This window comes from Hipposideros armiger, unplaced genomic scaffold (assembly GCF_001890085.2).
Source record: "Hipposideros armiger isolate ML-2016 unplaced genomic scaffold, ASM189008v1 scaffold_326, whole genome shotgun sequence".
In the NCBI taxonomy this organism is placed as follows: domain Eukaryota; kingdom Metazoa; phylum Chordata; class Mammalia; order Chiroptera; family Hipposideridae; genus Hipposideros; species Hipposideros armiger.
This window is the reverse complement of record NW_017731676.1, coordinates 1,688,922-1,710,642: the sequence shown is the minus strand read 5'-3', so window position 1 is coordinate 1,710,642 and position 21,721 is coordinate 1,688,922. Positions and strand designations below refer to the sequence as shown.

At 37.7% G+C, this 21,721-nt stretch overlaps 1 protein-coding gene across 3 annotated transcripts in view; it reads right to left on the bottom strand.

Annotated features, from left to right (window-relative positions):
• HGF (hepatocyte growth factor) overlaps window positions 1–14,875 on the bottom strand; it is a 72,345-nt gene extending 57,470 nt beyond the window's left edge. For 2 of the 3 annotated variants that reach the window (XM_019660704.1, XM_019660706.1), the window contains exons 1-4: window positions 14,393–14,631; window positions 7,407–7,572; window positions 3,733–3,845; window positions 2,097–2,211 (exon numbers count right to left, since the gene is read on the bottom strand). In XM_019660704.1, coding sequence (XP_019516249.1) covers window positions 2,097–2,211; window positions 3,733–3,845; window positions 7,407–7,572; window positions 14,393–14,480 — 482 coding nt within the window. In that variant the 5' untranslated portion in view covers window positions 14,481–14,631. Of the gene's footprint in view, window positions 1–2,096; window positions 2,212–3,732; window positions 3,846–7,406; window positions 7,573–14,392; window positions 14,632–14,786 lie in introns of those variants that run through there. The other variant, XM_019660705.1, reaches the window with a different exon arrangement.
• Between the last annotated feature and the right edge of the window lie 6,846 nt (window positions 14,876–21,721).

The window sequence follows — 21,721 nt, the reverse complement described above, 5'->3', positions numbered from 1 at the left end:
CTTTAGTTAATACTGAAAGTGTTAAAGCTAAGTGTTAAAGCTATCATGCAGATATTCCAATAAGCTGCTAATCCCCTTTGAATTAATTTTTGGGTTTTTTTTTAATTAATGCACAAGATCCTCTCAGACCTAAACCTCTATATCACAAGGACATGTTTGCTGGTAAAAGAGCTGATTGGACTGGGAAGCCTGTTCCCAGGGAGATCTATTTCACATTCACTCCTCTAGCAGAAAATCACAATCATAGAGAATTTGGGTTGAAATAAGACCTCTACTGGGTCAGTCCAGTGCAGTCTCCTGGACTAGGGTAGGATTGATTTCCAATGCTATTCCTTTGTTCATGAAAAACATAGATCTATTTAAATAAAGTGTTTTCTTCACTATGCAGGGAGTGACACTACGCAAATACTTGTGAGAGGACAAAACCAATTATAGTGTTTGTTTTTGTAATATAAGGACAATATTGTGTTTCAGAGGTATTCCTGTATAATTAGAAGTAAACATTTTGGAAAAAAAATAGTTGTTTTTTGTTATTGAAACTCTGTAAAGCTGATCAGTTTGGACACGGACTAGCTGGTGTTAATTAGGCTCCGATCCCAGGTTTGATCCTAATGTGGAGAAACTAACTCTTTTTCTTTATATGTGGGCCAATTAACTGGTCTCTGTTTAATGATGTAAAGTTATCTTGCATAATTGTGTTCTCCAAAAATGCACAAAATAGAATCAAAAGTAAATTCATCCACACAAAGTCAACCCCACTATTCCCAAAACAAGTCACAGCATGTGTCCTACTGATCAGCTAAGTGACTCATGCCTTAGGGTTGTTAAAAACAAAGGTTATAGAGTGACACGAACAGACTCAGATTCTGGCCATACCACTGACTACTTGTGCATGACCTTGGAAAGTTACTATGGCTCTTTGTGCTTCAGATTTACCATATATAAAATAGAATTAATAAAACCACTCACTATGCAGTTCTTGGGAGGATCAATGAGATATACTCGGTATACTGCTCAGCAAAGTACCCTGCACATTGTAAAACTAAATCTTCTACTGCATTTAATATCTAGGGAGAGCTATTTTCAACTAGTTTAGTTCCTGTTTAAATTATTTGTGAAATAAGTCTTGAGAACTGTGGCTATATTTAGTTCTCTAGTGGGTAGTCAATATCTATGTTTCTCCTCCATGATGATCAAAGCTCTCAGACTAATGAGCCCATGGATATTGTTTACTCATCTTTAAATAGCATGCATCTGTTATAATGAACACAATTCGTAAGTGTAGACATTAATTCCCCCAGAATAAGAAGTTTTCTCCACTCTTTAGACAATAGGTGAAATGAGAAAGCTAGTCAACTTGAGGTATGAGTTTTTAGCAGTTCTCAATTTTGAATCATCTGGGGAGCTTTAACAAAATACTGGTGCCTGGGTTTCCCCCCCCAAGAGTTCTGATCTAATTGGTCTGTGTTGGCACCTTGGTGGTGGGATTCGTTGAAGGGTCATAGCAGGTGATTTTAATGTGTGGCCAAGGTTGAGAACCACCATGGTGAGCAAACATCCGGCCCCTGGGTAAGATCAGAATGGGATCCATCTCTAATTTCTCAGTCAACCTCTCCACAGCTGCAGAGGTACCTCCTCAAAGACAAAGAGGGGGGGAATATCTCATTTAAAAATTACACTTTCAGGGCTGGCTGAGTGGCTCAGTTGGTTAAGAGCTCGCTCAAGAGTTTGAGCTCTGAGCAACAGCAGTTCAAGTCCTGGCCCACGCTGAGCTGCTACTGAGCTGCCAACAGGTGGCAGGATGACTCAGTAAGAAAGAAAAAAAATTATATTTTCATTACTGCTTCACAAACACCAAAATCTAGAAATTGAAATTTTGAGGTAGAATAAGGTTAGGCCACATCTTAATGATAAATTTATTAATCATTGACTAAATATCAGTCATGAATTCACATAATCTTTGGCCTAATACAATTCGGGAAAGTTGGCTAAGTTATTATGGACTTGTAGGATTATTCTGAAGGACTGACGTGAGATTGCTAACACACATATAGAAAAAGAGAGGCTCTATCCTCTCTTCTTTATGCTGTTCTTACCTGTGTTCATGTGGTATCATGGAATCCCAGGGCTGGCATTTGATGCCACTCTTAGTGATAGATACCGTTCCCTTGTAGCTACCTCCTTTACCAATGATGCAGTTTCTAATGTAGTCTATTGGACGAAGCAAAAAAAAAAAAAAAGTTATAACTATGTGTAATACATGCTGGATATATGAAAAAGAAAACTCCATTCAAATCTTTAAATAATTAACACTTGTAAACTATCTCAAATCATATTAAAATGTCTTGCCTAAAGCTTCCACTACTAGTTTCAAAATAATACATATCAGAATAATCCAAAACAGACAAAAAAAGACTATTGAAAAGTTTTCATTTTGTGAGCATATACCTGGATAACTGCAGAGCGTAATCTAATATTTAAGGTTGCTTAGTCTCTACATTCAGCCAGACAAATTTAATTTGGCAGAATGATTTGCTCAAATATTCAGCCCATTTTTTAAAAATATTAAAAAAAATTAAGTGATTTGTAAAACCCATATAAAAATAACTAATTTGTCTTTATCTTAGAAAAATTGTTGGGTTTTGTGTGTGTGTGTGTGTGTGTGTGTGTGTATGTTTGTACGTGTGTGAGAGAGATAATTACATTATGTTTCTTTTTTCCATATTTTTTCTAACATTTCAGCTGCTAAATTATAGAGCAATCAAAATGAAACAAGCTGTATATTCCTACCAAAAATGGTATTTGATAGGAACAATATTGTTGTTTATAACCTATAAGATTAAAGATGGCTTATACTAGATTATGAATTTTGTTTAAGAGTTGTAGAATTATTGGAGGGTTATAGATCATCTTATTTTCTACCATAAATTAATTTTCATTTAATTTAAAACCTAATGATTAATAAGAAAATATCTGTGTATATTACCAAATACCTAAATTTAATATGACACAATATGATTGAAGAAAACATTAAAATTGAAATAAATACTATTTGTGCAAATTATCATAAATATAGTCCACGATTATTATTTTTGTGATGAGAGATTTATTTTGTTAAATTCATATTTATTTATCATTCTTCAATTATTTTATTGATATCATTATGCTTTTGAACAAAGTAAATACCTTCTGAATATATCAGGCTACCAAAATAGACAAATTAACAAATAATATGGTATCAATTTTTCTTTTATAGATTTTAAAGAATATACTTAGAAATAGATCCAACTAATGGATACAACTAATTTTTTCACAATCTCTACATTTTTTAATTATCATTAATCATCTCTATAATTTAGATTAATTATTCAAAATTGTTAAAATTTAAAATTCTATAGTAAGCTCAAAATTGACTATAACATGTCTTACAGTAAAACTTAAGATGTTACTTTCTAAAATGACATGGAGAATACCAGTTCTAGGAGAGTTTCCTAGAAATAAACAGAGGGAAGTGATCATTTAATTATAAGAAGTTTGGGAAATGCTCTTTAATCAAAATTACCATACTGAATATGATCAAGGTGCTTGTGTCATCTGTCTTAATGGATGAATTGACTACATAACAGATCCAGTATATAGTAGGAAAAGTAGTGGGAAAGAGCACTGTGGCAGGAAATTACATATATTTTATACTTTATTTCATTATCAAATATTTAGGGAGAAGCCAGTTACCTTTGTTTTCATAGAGGTCGAATTCATGGCCAAATTCTTTTTTCACTCCACTTGACATGCTATTGAAAGGGAGCCAGAGGCATCGTTTTCTTGCTTTATCAAAAACAAAGGCCCTGGAGGGAAAAAAGATCTGAATGAAAGAAGGGATACTACTATTTATACAGTTTTTAAAGAACGGGCACATAGATTAACCAAAGAGGGCAATATAGACATGTTTTAAACCAAAACGATAAATGCAAAAATCTCTGATCCGAGAATAGTAAAGTACTTGATAAATTTTTCAACGTATTAAATGTTACCATTTCTTACAATACAGGAAATGATGCTGGAATTCTGAACTGTTTTCCTTCTGTTAAAAGTGGTATTAAAACTCCTTTCTGTGTTCATGCTAATTACAATATCACAATGTACATGTGTCTAATTAAAAGACATACACAGATTTTCTAAGAATAAGGATTTTTTTACTTCTAGTCCATATATTTTTGAGAACAAATAATCTTGTAACTTTAGATATTTCAAATTAGTCATTTATATCTTAGAATTTTGACAACTTTTAAGTAACTTTAAATAAGGGGCAATAACTTTTATAAAACAAATATAAAAAGGCAGACAATGTTTTAAAATATTTTACCTACTATCTTATATTTTATTGACATTTTATTGTATACCTAAAACTTCAAAAAATATACTCATAAATGTTGTGCTTTGATTTACATATAGATATTTTGAAAAACCAACCTACAAGAACATTTTACTGCTAAAATAGTAGTTAAGAGCAAATCATAAAAGTATATTTTTGCAGCTGTGGCAGAATGGCTTGATAAGAGAGAATTGGATAATAATAGACTTGAATTTTGATCTGGTAGACTGTAAGCCTATGCAATACATGTGAAGTTCGCTATTCCCCTATTGTAGGTTGTGTGGGGAGGAGAGTGGTAAATGACTTTGAAAACATACTAATTAGATAAAGAACACCTATAAAAATAAAAATAAATATCTAAAAAGAAGTTTTAAAGTTATAGAGTCAATAGCCTCACATTAACTTCACACTAAAACAAAAAATGTACCACATATATACACATATAAACTACTTTGGCCTGAGGTCACCTTTGCAGGTGACTCATGAGCCCCATCAGGAGCATTCCAGATTTGCCTCTATGACTACAAATGTGATTCCATCTGGAAAGTGGGGGACAGGGTTTCCAGTTTGCTGATTTCATTCACCCTTTTCTCTCCTTCCATTACAATGCCATATTCTCTCAGAAAAGCATTTCCTAATATATCATTTTACACCTCCATACAGACTGGATCCAAGCTGTCAAATTCCATGAGTTGCATCTTCTTTTAAGGTGCAAAGACTTTAAGAGTCTTTATCTTAGGCTTATTTTAATTACCATCTTCGTGTCAAGAATTTATTTTATCTAGTTTTCTAGTTGTTCATGGCATGGGGGCAACTCCAGGACTAGTCAGTCATGGCTAGAAGAGGAGAGTCTCCTAGTTCCTTCTCTTGAGCCAATTAATGAATAGCAATTTTCTGAAGAGCTTAGAATCAGGCATCTGCTCATCTTTCCAACCCAGCAAAGAATTTCAATCTCTATAAAATCAATATTGTTCATTCTTTCTCAAGAGAAAACAGAGTTTGAAAATTTTCCACCCCATGCCTACTCAATCACAAATACTTTCACACAGCTTTGTTGGTATTTTCCAAACATTGTCCTATATTTGCTATTGTTTTCCAGTGATTCTAGTCCATGGCAAGTCGGCAAAGAGATCCTTTAATTCATTAAGATCCTAGTTTCAGACTATCATAGTATGTCCATTTAATCTGAATAACTATTTAGTGATTCCAAATACATATGTTAATATACACATATTAGGATAATGGGTGAGAAAGATGACACAATTTCTGGGCACAAGAACTCTGGCTGTCCACAGGTATTATTACATATGGTTTTCTGCATAAGTTGCCATAAATTTGGAGGCTAAATTTAACTCAACAAGAATAGGGTAGGAAAATATGAAACCTCATAGACATGCAATATGCAAAGATTTGTTAATTGGGTCACATGTGTTCTCCAATGCAGCAAACTCATTTTAGTGCCTCCTAAATAAAACAAAGGGAAAGCTTTTTTGGTTTGTTTTATTTTGTATTTTAATAGGCATAAGGCTGACTAATGTGAAAATCGAAAGATACTAGCAATTTCCTTATTTTTGTTATGTGTGGATACAGGCAGGAGAGTATACGTTCAGATTCAAAGTTAAAAGCCAACAATGAGATGTGGTTCTCTCATTCCCTCTGCCCAGCCCTTTCAACCCCAAAAGGGGAAAATACAATAAATCCAACTTCCTCAGCTGCCAGAATAACATATCCATAAATCTACACAGCTGAAATGTTGATTGAGAGTAGCTGTCTCTAATTTATTTTTTAAAATTTAGAAAAAGGCTTTTCTAGGAAAAACAGGGAAAGAAACAGAATTATCTATCATAAGGACACACTTGCCAAGTCAACCCCCCACTCCCCTTGCCATGAAATATCTCCCTGAAAGTGGCAGTTTGGATATGAAAACATTTTCAGAGGCGCTGTTAAGTGAATAGAAAGGAGATAGTCTCTCCTCTCCCTAACTCTGAGGAAGCCCTTCTCGGACAGTGTCCTTCACCCTCAGGCCCGGGATACTCATCTCTCTGAGAAAGACAAGATCAATTGAGGACCACTTGCCATGACGTTACTAAATCTGTGTTCACATTATGTGTCGTGACCCAAATATAAAAGTAGAATTTAAAATTCACAGGATGTCATGTTCGATCCTATGAAAAATGGGATGACATAGGAAATGAAAGGGTGAAAAGTGAGGAGAAGAAATCTTTATGAAGAAGAACTAGCAAACGCATTTTATCCTGGCAGTTCAGAAGACTATTCAGGTGAAATTGTCACCTTCATGGCCCCAAACTTCAAGTTTTATCCTCTGGGATCACTGGTAAAGTAGTCAGTAATTCTTCCCTGTGAGGTTACACAGGGACTTTCAAAAGATAAGAAAACTCACCCTTTGAGTCTGTTCATGCCTCTGTGAATTACCTCCATCAGTTTTCACCTAAAACTTCATCATCACTACCCCTAACCTCTTTTAAACAGCCTCTGCTGCTGACACCAATCCCTCCAGTTTTTAATCTAATTCTCTCAACACCTTTTATTTAAATCCCTAAAGACAATGACATATGTTGCAGTAAATTTTGGCTGTTGCCCAATTTATATTCTGAAAATTCCTTCACTGCCTTTGCAAGAAAAATAAATAAATAAAGACAATGTCTACTCTGAATAGCATATTTTCAATGTTAGAGAGATAAAAGTCAATCTAATTGAATTTTAGTTCCTAAAGTTCAACTGTTTAAAAGATGAGCAAACATAAATTCCATAACCAAAGCCATTGTGAATTCTAAAAGATATCAGTTTATATGCATTCCCTGACTCATATTTTCATCAACTGAGAGCTAAGTCTTCTGTTGTGATGATTTAAAACTAAAGTCAAGCTTATAATTTTAAGGACAAATTACATTGACTACAAAAACAAACAAACAAACAAGAAAAAACCAAACCAAAAAAACCCATGATGATAATAAGTGCATGTTATATGTTATATTTGGAAATTTTTTCCTAAGAACAAAATGAAGCAACTTACTTGCAAGTGAATGGAAGTCCTTTATTCCTAATACATCTATTGGCACACTGGTCTGCTGAGTTCATTTTTTTGGTTTTTATCTTCAGTAATGGGTCTTCTTTAAATAGAGTAGTCTTTGCTGACTTTTTGAATTCATGAAGCGTGTTTCTTCTTTTCTTCTGTCCTTCTATTAACAATAACAATTTTTTTTTAAAAATGAGGAAAAACTTTTAAGGCTCATGTAGAAAAAATGTCCTTAAGGATCATCTACAAGATAATGATTTTATCTGACAACATATGAGACTTCCAGGGGTTGGAAATGGAATGAGGTAGGGAATGATACTCTTAGAGAGTTAAGAGCACGGGAGAAATATTGTAATCAGTGAAGAATAAATAACTTGTCATGTAGAGTCACTCATCTACATTTTTTTAAATAAAGGATGTTTTTAAAAATTAAGACACAGTTCACTCTCAAGAAACAAATAACATGATATTCTCCAAACAGTATGCAAGAAAGTGCCAGGACATATCGTATCAGGCTATATCATTAAATTCATCATTTCCTTCTATAATTAGTCTTTATGTAAGTTATGGTATTAATTAGATAAGCCAATTTAATGGCAGGTGAGAAACTTCTCACTAAAAATGGTGCAGTGGATAAATTCTTCTGACTTGCTCTTTAAAGTATTTCATACTATTCATATTTTAGTCCTCATTTTCTACATAAGTGTTTTCTGTGCTTTGAGGCACTATTTCTTAGTATCACTGAACTGTTTGTCTTGAAATCAAGCCAAACGCTGAAAATCAGATGTACGTAAAACTTCATCCTGTAACGTAGCAATATCATTTTTCTTCATGAAGTACTCCACAAGGCTCCTAGTTAGCATGAAGCCTCCTATTAAAAACCTACAAACAAAACTGAAACCTCCTAGAAGACTTACTCTTATGAATAATTTTAGAGTAACAAGAATTTCTTTACTCTCAATTTGCCTAAAGTTACCTGCTTTCTAATGTTGATCATCATCTTACCATAAAGATCAAAACATCTAAGAGGTTGCAGCTATTGTATAATAAGGATAGACCTGATTGTGCCCCTCCTCTGCCTGTCAATGCTTTTGAACACCTTTAAACAAAGGCAGTAGTAATCTATTCATTTTTAAGATGCAGAAACCAAGACACAGGAAAAACTGACCACTCAGAAGATCTGATTCAAAACCCAGCTGCCTACCTTAAGAATCCGCATTCTTAAACACTTATGCCTTTCTAGAGAAAGGATGCCTTCTTTCTCTAAGAATTGCTAAGAAAGTACGTGGAAATATGGCTTGCAAACATTTTCTGAAGATTTGGTTTAGAGATATCAGTAAGGAAGGAGTGTAGACAGTAGAACTGGAAATGCTCTCCTAAGCTTATATATGTGGTGAAATGTGTCAAGAAAAGAGGGTGAAAATTTCTGTTCAGAAAATTTGGAAATAGGGCTAGCGGAGTGAGGTACCAAGAATGGCATTATATTCTTAAATGTGCCAGCAACCACTGTCTCCAGTTGGTTGATTAAACAGACAGACGCTACTCATTAATGTCTATCCTAATCTGAAGTCCACAATAAGAAAGAGAGAACGAGAAGTCCTCCAAATTTCTGATTCTCTACAAAACTCCTGATCACAAGCACCAAAAGACTGGTATTAATTTCTGTAATGATGCTTTCGTTTTTAACTTTTCTTTGCCCTAAAACATGGGATAGCTATGGTACACAGGTATAATTTAAAAGGCATTTTAACATAGAAATTCAATCAACCAAAGAATCCATCAACATGTTATTTATTGAGTGTGGACCAAATGCTTTGCATGACGTTGGCAGACAGATGATAATTCTGGCATTCCTATTGACTTTCCAAATGACTTTGTTTAATTACCTGAAATGCTAATATCCCAATTACTCAATCTAAAACATGCAAGTTACATTATATTTGAACTAAAATGAGCTATTTAAATTACACTCATGAAGTAAATATTTGGAAATCAATTTGGATAATGTTATTAATATGCAATGTTGTTTTAGTTTTAGTTTTGAAATTGCATTCTTTAATTTCTGTCATATGTGTGAAACTTATTCTCCCAGGCAAAAAAAGTGGTATATTTCTTTTCAAATTTTGGGTTCTACCACAGAAGCACGTTAATGGGAGGTGTTTATGTTTCTCCATTAAGAGATTCTCCTTCTTTTGACCTTAGTGAACTATTTCTTAGGTGTTTTGAAATGTTTCACAGCATAATAATCATCTGATTTTCTGTATAAATAGTAATAATTCTTAGAAACAAATAGTAGTTAATGGATGCACATCCTCTATTTTTTAAAAAACTGTCCACCAAAATGGAAGAAGCATATATATATATATATATATATATATATATATATATATATATATATATATCTCAAGTTCTGTTAACTATAGAATTAAAATTGGCCTCATTTATAATGTATTTATGATACATACCTAAGTGAGAGAGAAGAATATAAAAGCTAAATTTAAAAAGTCTAAGACAAACATTAAACTCAGGTATGTATTTTACTAATTATCAAGTAAAGTAGAACCCCTCGTCAATTTTCCGGTTTCTTTTCTCAACACCATGCAACATGAAAGAGAGCATTGAGGACTACTGTAGGGAAAGAGGACCTCTGTGGGATGGTTGGTTGTGTGTAGCTCTGTAGCTCCTCAGTTGTCCTATTGAAATGTGTTAATGTGTAGCTGTACCTCATAAACATAGTCTACTCTTGCTTGTTGATAAATTTTTCCATCGCTACCTTTCATCTAAAGATCAAAAAGCATTCTGAAAAGCAAATAAATCTGTGATTTCCCTTTAGTAGATAGTAAATAGGAGTGAAAAGGTTGTCTGGGGCTACAATAATCAGAGGCAAACGGAACCAGATTCCAGATTCCCTTTTCACCATGTATTTCTCATGACTTAGAAACGTTCCCTTATAATTCAGTCACTTCTACTAGGTCAGTAACTAATTAATGAAAAATGTGAAGTTCAAGCTAGTTGTACATCATGTAATCCACACAATGATAAAATTAATTTCTTCTTCAATAAAAGAAAAATTCAAAACAGAAGTCCTTCAAAAATAGCATCTGAAAATAAAATTCCTTTGCTGAAACTAATTTCAACTTTTTCTTTCATGAGTATTAACAATCAATGCTTGTTTTACTGAAAACAGTTAAAAAACAAGCTTAATTTGGGACGAAACTCAAAAATATCTTTGGATCAGATTTTCCCCTACTATTTTTTATGCATGACTGTTAGTTGAAGTTTATAAACAAAATATTGAAATGAAATCAAAGGGTGAGAGATCACTCCAACTTTGTCTTGTTTTCCTGTACTTTAAATTGCAACTCCTTTTCCCTCTTCTCTCAGTATGGGAAAACATTCTGGAAGCTATATTTCCTGAAGAACCTGAAGCCCCTATTTTAGAACTGAAATCATAAGGATCTCAGTGAAAACCTATAAACAGAGAGTGGGGTCAAATGTATCAAGGTGCTTGAAAAAAGACACATTTCTCCCTCTGGTCCCTGGGCCTCACACTCATTTCTCTCAGTACCTCATATATTTTCTTCTCTGTATGGACTAACCATTGACTTCAAAGGAAAATCATGCAAGGAAAGGATTTGCAGGGTGTGGAAAGAAGCAGGAATCTGGCTCCTCATACTCTGAGAAACTTACCCACATGATTGGTGATTAACAGCTTGAAGTGGCAAAATGTTAAGATGAAAGTGCACAAATAATTAATGGAAGGGAATGGTTGTGACTGGAGATTTTAAACTTCTCAAAGACAAGAATCCTAAAACCTAACCCAGATTTTCATTGCTATTATCTAGGATTTGGATTTCATAATTCTCTCCTTTTTTTAGAGAAGGCGACAGTATCACAAATAAAGATGTCAAGAAGAAAGGGATCGTGTCAGGTTTAAATCAAATGTTGGTATTAGAGAACCAGCTTAATAATCTCCTCCAAAGAGATTTACAAAATGAAGTGATATTCACTGTGAGATTAGGGGCCTCCCTAGAAATCTCCACCCTTCTCTTTCATTCCACTTCCTTGTCCAGTATGTCATTGGTATAGAAAGCCTCCCTCTGCTCTCTGCCTTCACTATCTGTTTCTGCCTACCACTCTCCATCCACATAGCAACCAAAACAGCCACCCTGAAGAACAAATTCTGTCAGGTATCTTGTCAACTCAAAAACTTTTAGCAGCTGCCCATGAATTGAGTAGTTTGGCATGACACTCATCGCTTTTGCACACGCACGTTCTCCTATCTTACTTCTCTAATCACAGGTCAACTACTCTACCCTCAGGTACACCAGCCTGCATGGTTACCTGTCCTTTCTTATGCTCTCTCACGTCTACAGCTGTGGTCACGTCCCCAGCTTTGGTCACGTCCCCTGGCTTAGGCACTACCAACTGTGTGACTACCCATCTTTTCATACTCAACTTAGGTACCATATACTTTCTAAACCTGGTTTGATCTTTTAACCTAGAAAGGAAATCTCAACCACAGTATAATAGGATTTCTAAAACAGAGTTTTTCTTATGTTTCTTAGTAAAATGGATTTTTAAAAGGCAGTTTCAGCTGGTTTCACTGCTGTTGGCTTCAGTATAAATATTTTTTTTAAAAAAACACATATGTTATTCACATAGATTTGAATAGGAATATCAGCTCCATCCCTTAACAAAGATAATAAGAGCATTAAGATAAATTAACCTTGGTCTACTCATGTTAGAGAAGTCCAATAATGCCAATCTTATTAAAATTAAATAAGCTTTGTTTTTAGAACTTGGTCCATAACAGCTGCTCAGTTATGTAGGTTTCTTCCTCATTTGTTCCTTATACACCCCCCACCCCCCATCTACAGGCTCCTCAACATTAGGTGCTCAATTAATGCTTCCTTTGTTACAGAGAGTTGGATGTTTGTTTCCACTGTAGGTGGGAGCTGATAGAGGCTAATTATATATAGACCAACTTCTACAAGAATGGCTTGGGTTCACTATATTGAACATTCCTTAAGAAACTTTTTTCTATAAATTATTTCCATAATATATTCTACTCATAACTGGTTGTCAACTCATTATAGTATCCAGTTCTTTCTAACATTGTGCTATTTTACAATATGTACAAATATAGACTCACAGGACAAATCAAAAAGCATAACCGAAGCAAGTAACAACCAAAAACTTCTAAATATTCAATGTTAGACGACATAAAAAAGAACAAACTTTTTTTGTATGTTCTAAGAGGGCTATCTGTGTTTTCCATCCTGAAGAATGTTATTAAAAAAAAAAACTATCAAAATAAACTTGCCACCCAAACAAAGGCAGACCCTCTTTTGATGACAATTTTAGCCTTATCCACTTCAGGAATTATTCACAGCATATCTGTAATTCCCAATTGGCCTCCCTTGCCTGCCAGCACGCTCTTGGGCTGCATTTTCCCTATACTCAGGAAACGCAGTCATTTCAACATTAGCCAAAATGAAATATAATTACGAATGTATATCTCCTGCCAAAACTTCGTAATGCATGCCAAAAACAAATAGACATTGTCTATGGTTGATCTACTGTTTGGGTTTTCCACAGTGTTCCCCTTGCATTAGCACAAATGATTTCAGGTAACGTCTTCTACTTCAGACTAACAGCATTTTAACCTTTAACAACGAAAGCCCTCAAAATATTAGCCATGATTTCAATTTATGCTCAAACTCCCCTAAACCAGCGATGTCTTATAAGTCTATTTTAAAATGACTTATCTCATGCATGATACCCTGCTTGATTAAACTAATTTCTTTTTTACCTTCAGAAATCTTACCTAACTGTTTTCAAACTGACCATCCCAGACAGTGTTATTTTCCAAAAGGGCCACTTTGCAAAATAGAAGAAAGCCAGGTGGATTGAACAATTTCTTGACATATAGCAAATTCTTGATGCTTTCAACCCTTGTATTACATCAGAAACTAGATCAGAGGTCTGATGAATTTCACATTTAACTTATCTCAAAAGATAAAGCCAGCTCTCTGTTTTAGATTATAAAATGGCCATGTCTGCCATCTGGGCATTTGTTTCATTCTTTTATTCCCCTGTGCCCACCCATGATGCTCACCACCTTGTCCCGTTGGCATCCCAGCCACTCCAATGATAATACAACCAAATGCAGATGTTTCCTCCTGCCCTTGTAACAACAGAAACCTTCCCAAAGCAGCAAATGAAATCTCTAAACTTTCCGGCAGCATGAACCCCCAAGCGACTCCTTCCCAACCTGTAAATTCAGGGGAGAACATGGGACATGGAAAGGAGAAATTCTGCAGCTTTCATCAAAGTCACACAATATTTGCCTTCCTTGCAGTGCAGTTTCGAAAGGGCAGGCAGGCAGGCATCCATACCCAGAAAGAATGAGATCTTAGAAGAGAGGCTTTCTCTTTCAGTTTTATAAGATGCATTTACTCAGAGTTCAATCTGCCTTCTCCAAATGAAAACCTGTGTATAAAGCCATAATTTTGGCTCTGAATGGTGACTGAGGGATGTGGGGTAGTGGACTGTCATGGAAAATTATCCTCTGGACAAAAAGGAGTCCCTGCTGTCCTGACCATCACTCTCCTCCAGTTCAGACCAGACCTCTGTTCAGCTTTAAACTTGTCCAAACCAGCCAAGTTCCAGCCAGTGTTAGCACTTCACTCCTGTCCCACAGTCCACAACTACAATATTCAGCTCATTGAGAAGGGGCTGGCTCAGCAGGGGGAGGGGTGGGGGAGACACACCGAGGGGATGTTAATTATCATGTAAATGCTTTGATAGAACTAGAATATCAAAAGAAAGGACAATGAGTGGTTAAAAAAAAAAACATACCACATACTGAGCTGAGAAAGGGTGCTGGGAATTGGGTTAAGGGAGAGTCAAGAGGAAAGCAAAGGTTAGCAAGAGAGAGGTAAAAGAAGGAGAAGGAGAATGAAGAAGGGAAAACTAACCTGCATAGGGGATGGCGATGGGAAGCAGAAGAAGGTGTAGGAGGACCTGCTGCAGCAGCAGCACTGGCAGAAGTTTGGTCACCCACATGGTGCTGGACGCGCTGCGGATCCCACTGGAGAAGATGCCTGGGTGAAAGAATCCTGTTGCGACTCAATGCCTCCAAGAGCCAGGCGGCTCTGAGCTGCTTTTTATTGCGATGAGCTAAGTTTGTTGTGTGATTAACTGGAAAGATCTAGGTCTGAACTCCCTCTTACGGTAAGAAACTGTTTAACAACAGCCCTTGACTCTCTTCCACCCCCCTCTTTTCCTCACTACCCCCCTCCAACTACACCAAACAGATCTCAGCTCCCCGCCCCCCCCCAACCCCCAACTCTGCTTAGGAAAGAAACTTACAAAGAAAAGGTCACCTGGCCTGAGGCCAGCTTCAATTTGGAAGTCCGAGCTCCAGATCGCAGTGGCTCCTATCCGAGTAGGGAAGGGAGGAGCAAGGCTCAACCCAATAGCTAAATCCAGGCACAGGCAGAGGACCAATTCGCTAAATTTAAACAGAAAAATACATGTGTTTACATATCTATTTGGGAAAAGAGGAAGGGGAAGCAGCATGAGAAGAAAGCAAAGAGCTGCCTTTCAGTCAAATGCGCCTGAGCTCCTGATCTGTCTAGTTTCACAGCCAGAGCAACCTAGGGATTCAAAACACCGACACGGGTTCCCTAGAGAGTTGGAGACAGGATGGGAGGGGGAGGCAGGCGCGGGGCAGAGCGCACAGGCAGGTCCGGCCCAGGTAGACAGAGGTTAGGTCAGAAAAGGGTGTGGTATTGTGCGGTAAAAATACACAAGCAGAAAAGCACCCACAGTGTCAGGTGGGAAGACGGCCCCTGCCCAATGGGCCCCAAGCAGGCAGCTTTTTTCAGAAGATGTGCTAAGCTCCCCCGGTCACCACCCATGTACCCAAAGTGCATAGAAGAAACTCGTCTGATCTGGGGTTTGTGATCATGCGCTTAAAATGTCTAAGAGGTTGGGATTATCCACTGTCCCCGACAGAGAAATGCAGCAGGGACTACGTGCCTTTCTGATGCCAGGGTAGCGAATCCCTGAGTGGGGACTCAAACCCTGGGCCAAGAAGGTTCTTGGCTTCACACAGGAAAGAATTCAAATGTGAGCCAATATAGAGTTTAAAGTGAAAGTAAGTTTATGTAGCAGAGAGTAAGAAAAGACCATCTCGCAGATGGAGTGGCGGTCTCTAATCCCCGTGGAAGGGACACCCCCTCGGCCCTTTGGGCTAGGGTTTATGTTTCTTGTTTCTATGGAAAATTTCTTAGTATGGGGAATTTCTGTAGGATACAGGAAAAGGGGCAGATTTGCCTTTAACTTTTTTACCTGTGGCTAGTTTGTAACAGGTTTAATTACGGGAATGGCCATGGCAGTGGAATCTCTGCTTATTGGCTTCAGTTTCTCTGTTCTGTGTGATTGGTTAACATCTGCCCAAGTTCTGTGTCTGGCAGCACGTAAGTAGCAGGATTGGAATCCAACATCCTAGTTCCTTCTTTTGTAAAAATAGTCCTCAGGCCCCTTCCCTGTGTTATCCCTCCCCCTCGCCCCCCTCAGAGATTTTATTCCTGTAATCTTAAGGGGTTGTTGAAGGATGAAGGTCCGTCCTCAGTAAATTCTTTGAGGATGAGAAAGGGCAGTAGTCGCTGCTTGTTGGGAGTACATATCTCTGGAATCTTGTTCTAGGGGCCTCAGGGGCTGAGGACGTGGGTTTTGGTTTGAGACTGGAACCAAAACAGGTTGGAAGTCCTGTCAGATCATCTTCACGTGAAATTGTTGTAGCCTGAAAGAAACAAGCTTGATAAGGTTAAAAAGACAAGAGCCAAAGATTAACAGTAAAACTAAGGTGACTAGGGGTCCTAAAAAAAAACCCGGCAATACAGGTAAAGCCAGGAAATCATCCCTTAAATGTGTCCTGTAAATCTTTGTTTTCTTTGTTATACTGATGTAACCATTCAGCTTGGTCTTACATTTTTTTGATGTTGGTTTCTATGATTCCAGAACTGTTGACATAAGTGCAACAGGTTTTATGAACAGCACGTACGCCCCTTGTTCAGCTAGAATATAGTCTAAGGCTACTCATCGGTTGTCATAAACTACATTTGCTAGTGAATTTAGAGAGGTTTGTAATGCCCCGGATGAGTCTGCAGTGTCTCTAATGGCTTCTTCTACTTCTGTAATTGTTTCTCTAAGAGTGATTTCAAGATAAGTAAATCCTCCCCATGAGGCCAAGGCCAAGATGGCTCCAATCACCCCTGCAAGGATTAGGCCCAAAGCTCACTGGGTTCTTGGGTGTCTCTTGGTTATGTTAAGAATGGTAATGCTTTCCAGAGCGATGGTTCCCAGAGTGCAATCCCCTCCATGTTGGGAATTGTCTAAGTGAGAGTAGACTCTCTGCCTCAAGGGGCTCTCCAGCTCCTTTAAAAAAATTGTTAAGGAGTATCGCTAAGCTGGTCAAGTCCCAATGGACGTTTGATTTAGTTGATTAAATCCATACAGGAATGTTGTGAGTGGATTTAGGCAATTGCTTAAAGGCCTGAGAGAAGAAGGATTCAAGGATCTCTTGCTGCTGGAGGCCTGTTAAAGAGGATAATATTCTCTGAAGAGTGTAGCCTAATTTCTAGGAAGTACAAACAGCCCCATCAGACCTGGAAGCATGAGCTAAATCAATACATGAATGGGTATTATTGGGGACACAATCCACTTAAAATTGGGCTATGTTACAAGGTTTAAATATAGATCCTTCTAGGGGGAGGGTTACCCCTGACTTAAATTAGCTAAAATTTTATAGGGGTCTATGTCACTGGTATGGGTATCATTGTAACAGGGTATGTATCCCACATTCATTTTACAACTTAAAGAGGTGGTAGTATAAATAAACTTGTGAGTCGTGAGGTTGGTTATGTGAAAACAAAGAGGGGGAGGTGGAGCCCATTGTCTTATAAGACTGGTTTTTGACCTTATAATATTTAAAGCGGTATTTAGAGCCTGGGTTATTGTGCCATTACTTATAAGATACACTCTTGAGTTAGTTTGTGCATTTCCCAGACTTTCAGGTCTCCAATAACAGACCCAGCAGTCAGACATTTTCTCCCTTAGTAATAACCCAAGAAGAATTGATAATGAAATGATTTTTTCCATTGTAGACTTAGGCAGTCTGTTAATATAGAATAGAAGGGTATAATGTTAAGTAATTTTTTTTTAAAGATTTTATTGGGGAATTGGAGGAAAGTAACAGTGTTTGGGAATTGGGGAAGGGGACCAGCCAAGTTGTTGTTCTTCAATCTTCATTGTGCAGGGTGCCAGTCGCCATCTGGCTGCCCATCGACAGCTTGTGGCCTCTAAGCTCAAGGTGCCGTGTTCAATTTTAGTTGTGGGTGGGCATAGCCACCATCCCATGCGGGAATAGAACCAGCAGCCTTGTTGTTAAGAGCGTGTGTTCTATCCACTGAGCCATCCGGGCAGCAGCTCAGCTCAAGGTGCCGAGTTCAGCCTTAGTTGTGGGTGGGCGTAGACACCATCTAACAGGCAATCTTGTTGTTACACCAATTGAGCCATCCTGCCACCTGTTGGCAGCTCAGTGACAGCTCAGCTTGGGTGCAGCATCACTGGCCCATGTGGGAATCGAACTGGCAGGCCTGTTGCTCAGAGCTCATGCTCTTAAGTCAACTCTTAACCAACTGAGCCACTTGACCAGCCCTTAAGTAAAATTTTATGATGGCAGTGGATAGACTACCTGGGAAGGCCTCTCGATGTGTCTAATTTGTCTGTTTTCCTTCCAAACAGAAGACTGAGGTGTTCTATGGGTTCACAAGAGTAGGTCATACTTTTTTTCTGCTTTCTGGAGGGACCTGCAGGGACTCATAGGAAACAGGTGTAATTTGAGACAGATGGACCCAATTTTGATTCCTTATAGTTTGACAGCAGTTGGGATACCTAACAGAACTTGGTAGGGCCCCTTCCATTTGGGTTGAAGTTGATTCTCTGGGGACCCTTCCTTCTAATTTTTTAATAAGACATGGTCTCCTGGTTGTATTGGAGGGTCTAATTGAGTTTTAGAAAGACTAAATAGAATGTTATTTCCGTACTCTTGGAGTGCCTTTTGGACTTGGCCTAGAGTAATGAAATAAGACAGTATCTGTTGAATATCTTTATTCAAATATAAATCTGAAGTTATGAAGGGCCTTCCATAAGTCATTTCAAAAGGGCTTAGCTTCAAGGTATACCTAGGGGCTACCTGGACTCTTAACAGTGTGATACTTAAAAGAGTTACCCATGTCTCAGAACTTTCTTGACAGGGTTTAGCGAGGACTTGGTTAGCTTTCTCTACCTTCTCCTAGGATTGGGGCCTCCAGAAAGAGTGAAGATGATACTTAATTCCTAAAGCAGAGACTACTTGTTGGTTTACTTTAGCTCGTTGTCACTCAGTAAGTTCCTTGTCAATTCAAATCTAGGTAAAATTTCCTTAAGTAAAAACTTAGAAACTTCTAAGGGCTTTTCAGTCCTGGTGGGGAAGGCTTCTATTCACCCAGTAGAAATACCGATAAATACTAATAAGTACATAAATCCTTTGCATGATGGCATTTGGGTGAAATTTATTTGCCAGTCTTCCCCAGGGAATGATCCCCTGTGTTGTACTGGCTTTAACAATGGAGGGGGGATCGGGTGGCTCTCTGGGTCATTGAGAGCACAAACTTCACAGGCTCTGGTTACTTCTTAGTGGTTTAAGATAATCCCTATGAAGATACTGGAGATCAACTTATATAATGAATCTCAACCGAAATGGAAGGGTCATGTAAATGTTTAATAACTTTCCATTATTCAGCCCTTCAGAGGAACAATCGTTCTTTATCAGTGAACCATCCCGATGGGTCAAGAGTGAGGTCTCTTAGTTTTGTCCGGGTAGTTTCTTCTTAGGTGTAGCTGGGTGTGTAATTGGGAAGTGGAACATCAGGTATGAGGGTTGCCTGGATGAGGGGGATAGCTTTTGCTGCAATTTTGGCTGCTTTATCTGTTAGAATGTTTCCCTCGACTATATCTGAGTCTCCCCTTTGATGTCCCCGGGCAATGAATGACTGCTATCTCTTGAGGTTCATTTACAGCTTCTAAGAGCTGTAAAATTCCAGCCTTATGTTGGATTGAGGAGTCCTTTGCAATAAGAAGACCTCTTTCTTTCCAGATGGCAGCATGTACATGAAGCACCATAAACCCATATTTTGAATCAGCATAAATATCTAGTTAAGTCCTTTGCCCAGCTGTAGTGCCCTAATGAGGGCAATAAGTTCTACTTCTTGAGCAGACGTATTAGCTGGTAAAGCACTAGACTCAATGGTATCTGATAAGCTCACAATAGATATCCAGCCTTCCTGAATCCCTTACCCATAAAATGGCTGCCATCTGTGAACCATTCAGCATCAGGACTGAGCAAGGGCTCATCCTTCACATCAAGCCTATTTGAATAGACTTGTTCTATGATCTCAACACAAAATGGCGGAGGGGAGTTTCTAGATCAGGTATAGGCATTAAGGTGGCAGGGATTAACAGACCTTGAGATTAATATTAGGAGCATCTAGCAAGAGGGCCTAATACTTTAATAAGCATCCTCACATTAACCATTGATGTCCCTTTGTTTCTAACAAATTTTGTACTGGTGATGGGGGGTGGGGGGGTGGGGGGTGATCAGTATCTCAAGGTGCTCTCCTAAAGTAAATTTGGAAGCTTCTTTTACCAAAGTTACGTGATCTAATTATTTTGAGAATAGGCAATTGGCCTTGGAATGCCCCCTGATAGTCTTAAAGCTACTCTCAATTTTTCAGCTATATAAAAGGTAAATGGCTTCTCTAGATTCAGAAGACCTAAAGCAGGAGCCATTCCTAACTTTTCCTTTAGGGTATTGAAAGCAGTTTCGCATGATCTGTTCCAAGATGGGGTTCAGCTCTTTTCATGGCTTTGTATAAAGGCTTAAGTTATTATTCCAAAATTGGGTATCCGTATTCTGTAAAACCGAGCTATACCTAAAAAAAGGCCTTAATTCCTTCTTTGTCTGGGGGATCCAATTGCTAATACAGCTTCTTTTCATTCAGGATCTAAAGCCTGGGATCCCAGTGTTAGAATGTAGCCCAAGTATCTAACCTTTTGGAGAAAAAAATGTGCTTTTTGTGAGGACACTTGATCTCCCCATCCTCCTAAAACATTTAAAACTTTGATAGTATTAGAGCTACAACTCTCTTTTGTTGAGTTAATTAGTAAGTCATCTCCACATTGGATAAGAGAACCATTTATTACCGTATTTCCCCATGTATAAGACCCTCCCATGTATAAGATGCACCTTAATTTTGAGGCCTGAAATTTGAAAAAAAAATGTATTACATAAAGTTATTGAACTCAAGTTTTATTCATCATAAAATTCACACAACTCCTCATCACTGTCAAAACTCCCAACCATTAGCTTGTCCTCATCTGTATCTGATGACGAATTACCCAATTGCCCTTTGCTCTTCAATCTATATCTTCAATTCCCTCTCTAAATCTGGCCATTTCGCTGACTTGCCTCTCATGGCTTATGGCCATGGCATTTTCAGTAGGGTTTCTTCTTCCCTAGCCAGTCTCAGATTGTTTTCTCAGTTGGAAGAGGACCAAACTTACATTCAGCAGCACGATTTCCATTCACTTTGGCAAGCTGGATCACTTTTAACCTAAATTCAGCACTGTACGAAAATCTTTTCTGAGCCATTTCTGGGCAGAACGTGGCAAAACGTAACCTACTGTAATATACTGGTAACAAGTGCGAAACAATGAGCGCAAAGACAACAAGCATGAAAAAGCAGGAAATGCAAGTAAAAAAACTACAACCACTGTATAAGACGCACCTAGTTTTTAGACCCCAAATTTTTCGAAAAAGGATACATCTTATAAATGGGGAAATACGGTAACTTCAAATTTCTGTCTTTTGTCCAGGGCATTTCCAAATAAACAAGGGCTGTCCTGGAAGGCTTAAGACTGTCCAAGTGTACTGGGTGATCTTATGAAGAGCTGGGATCAATCCATTCTAATACAACAAAATTGGCTATCAGGTTTTAGAGGGATGCAGAAAAAGACTTCTTTGAGATCTAGGACTGTAAACCATTGAGCATTTTCTGAAATTTGAGTCAGAAGGGTGTAGGGTTAGGTATGATTGGATGAATTGGGGCTACAGTTTCATTTATTGCCCTCAAACCTTGGACAAACCTGTGCTTTCTGTTTGGCATTTTTACTGGTAAAGTAGAGATATTACAAGGTGA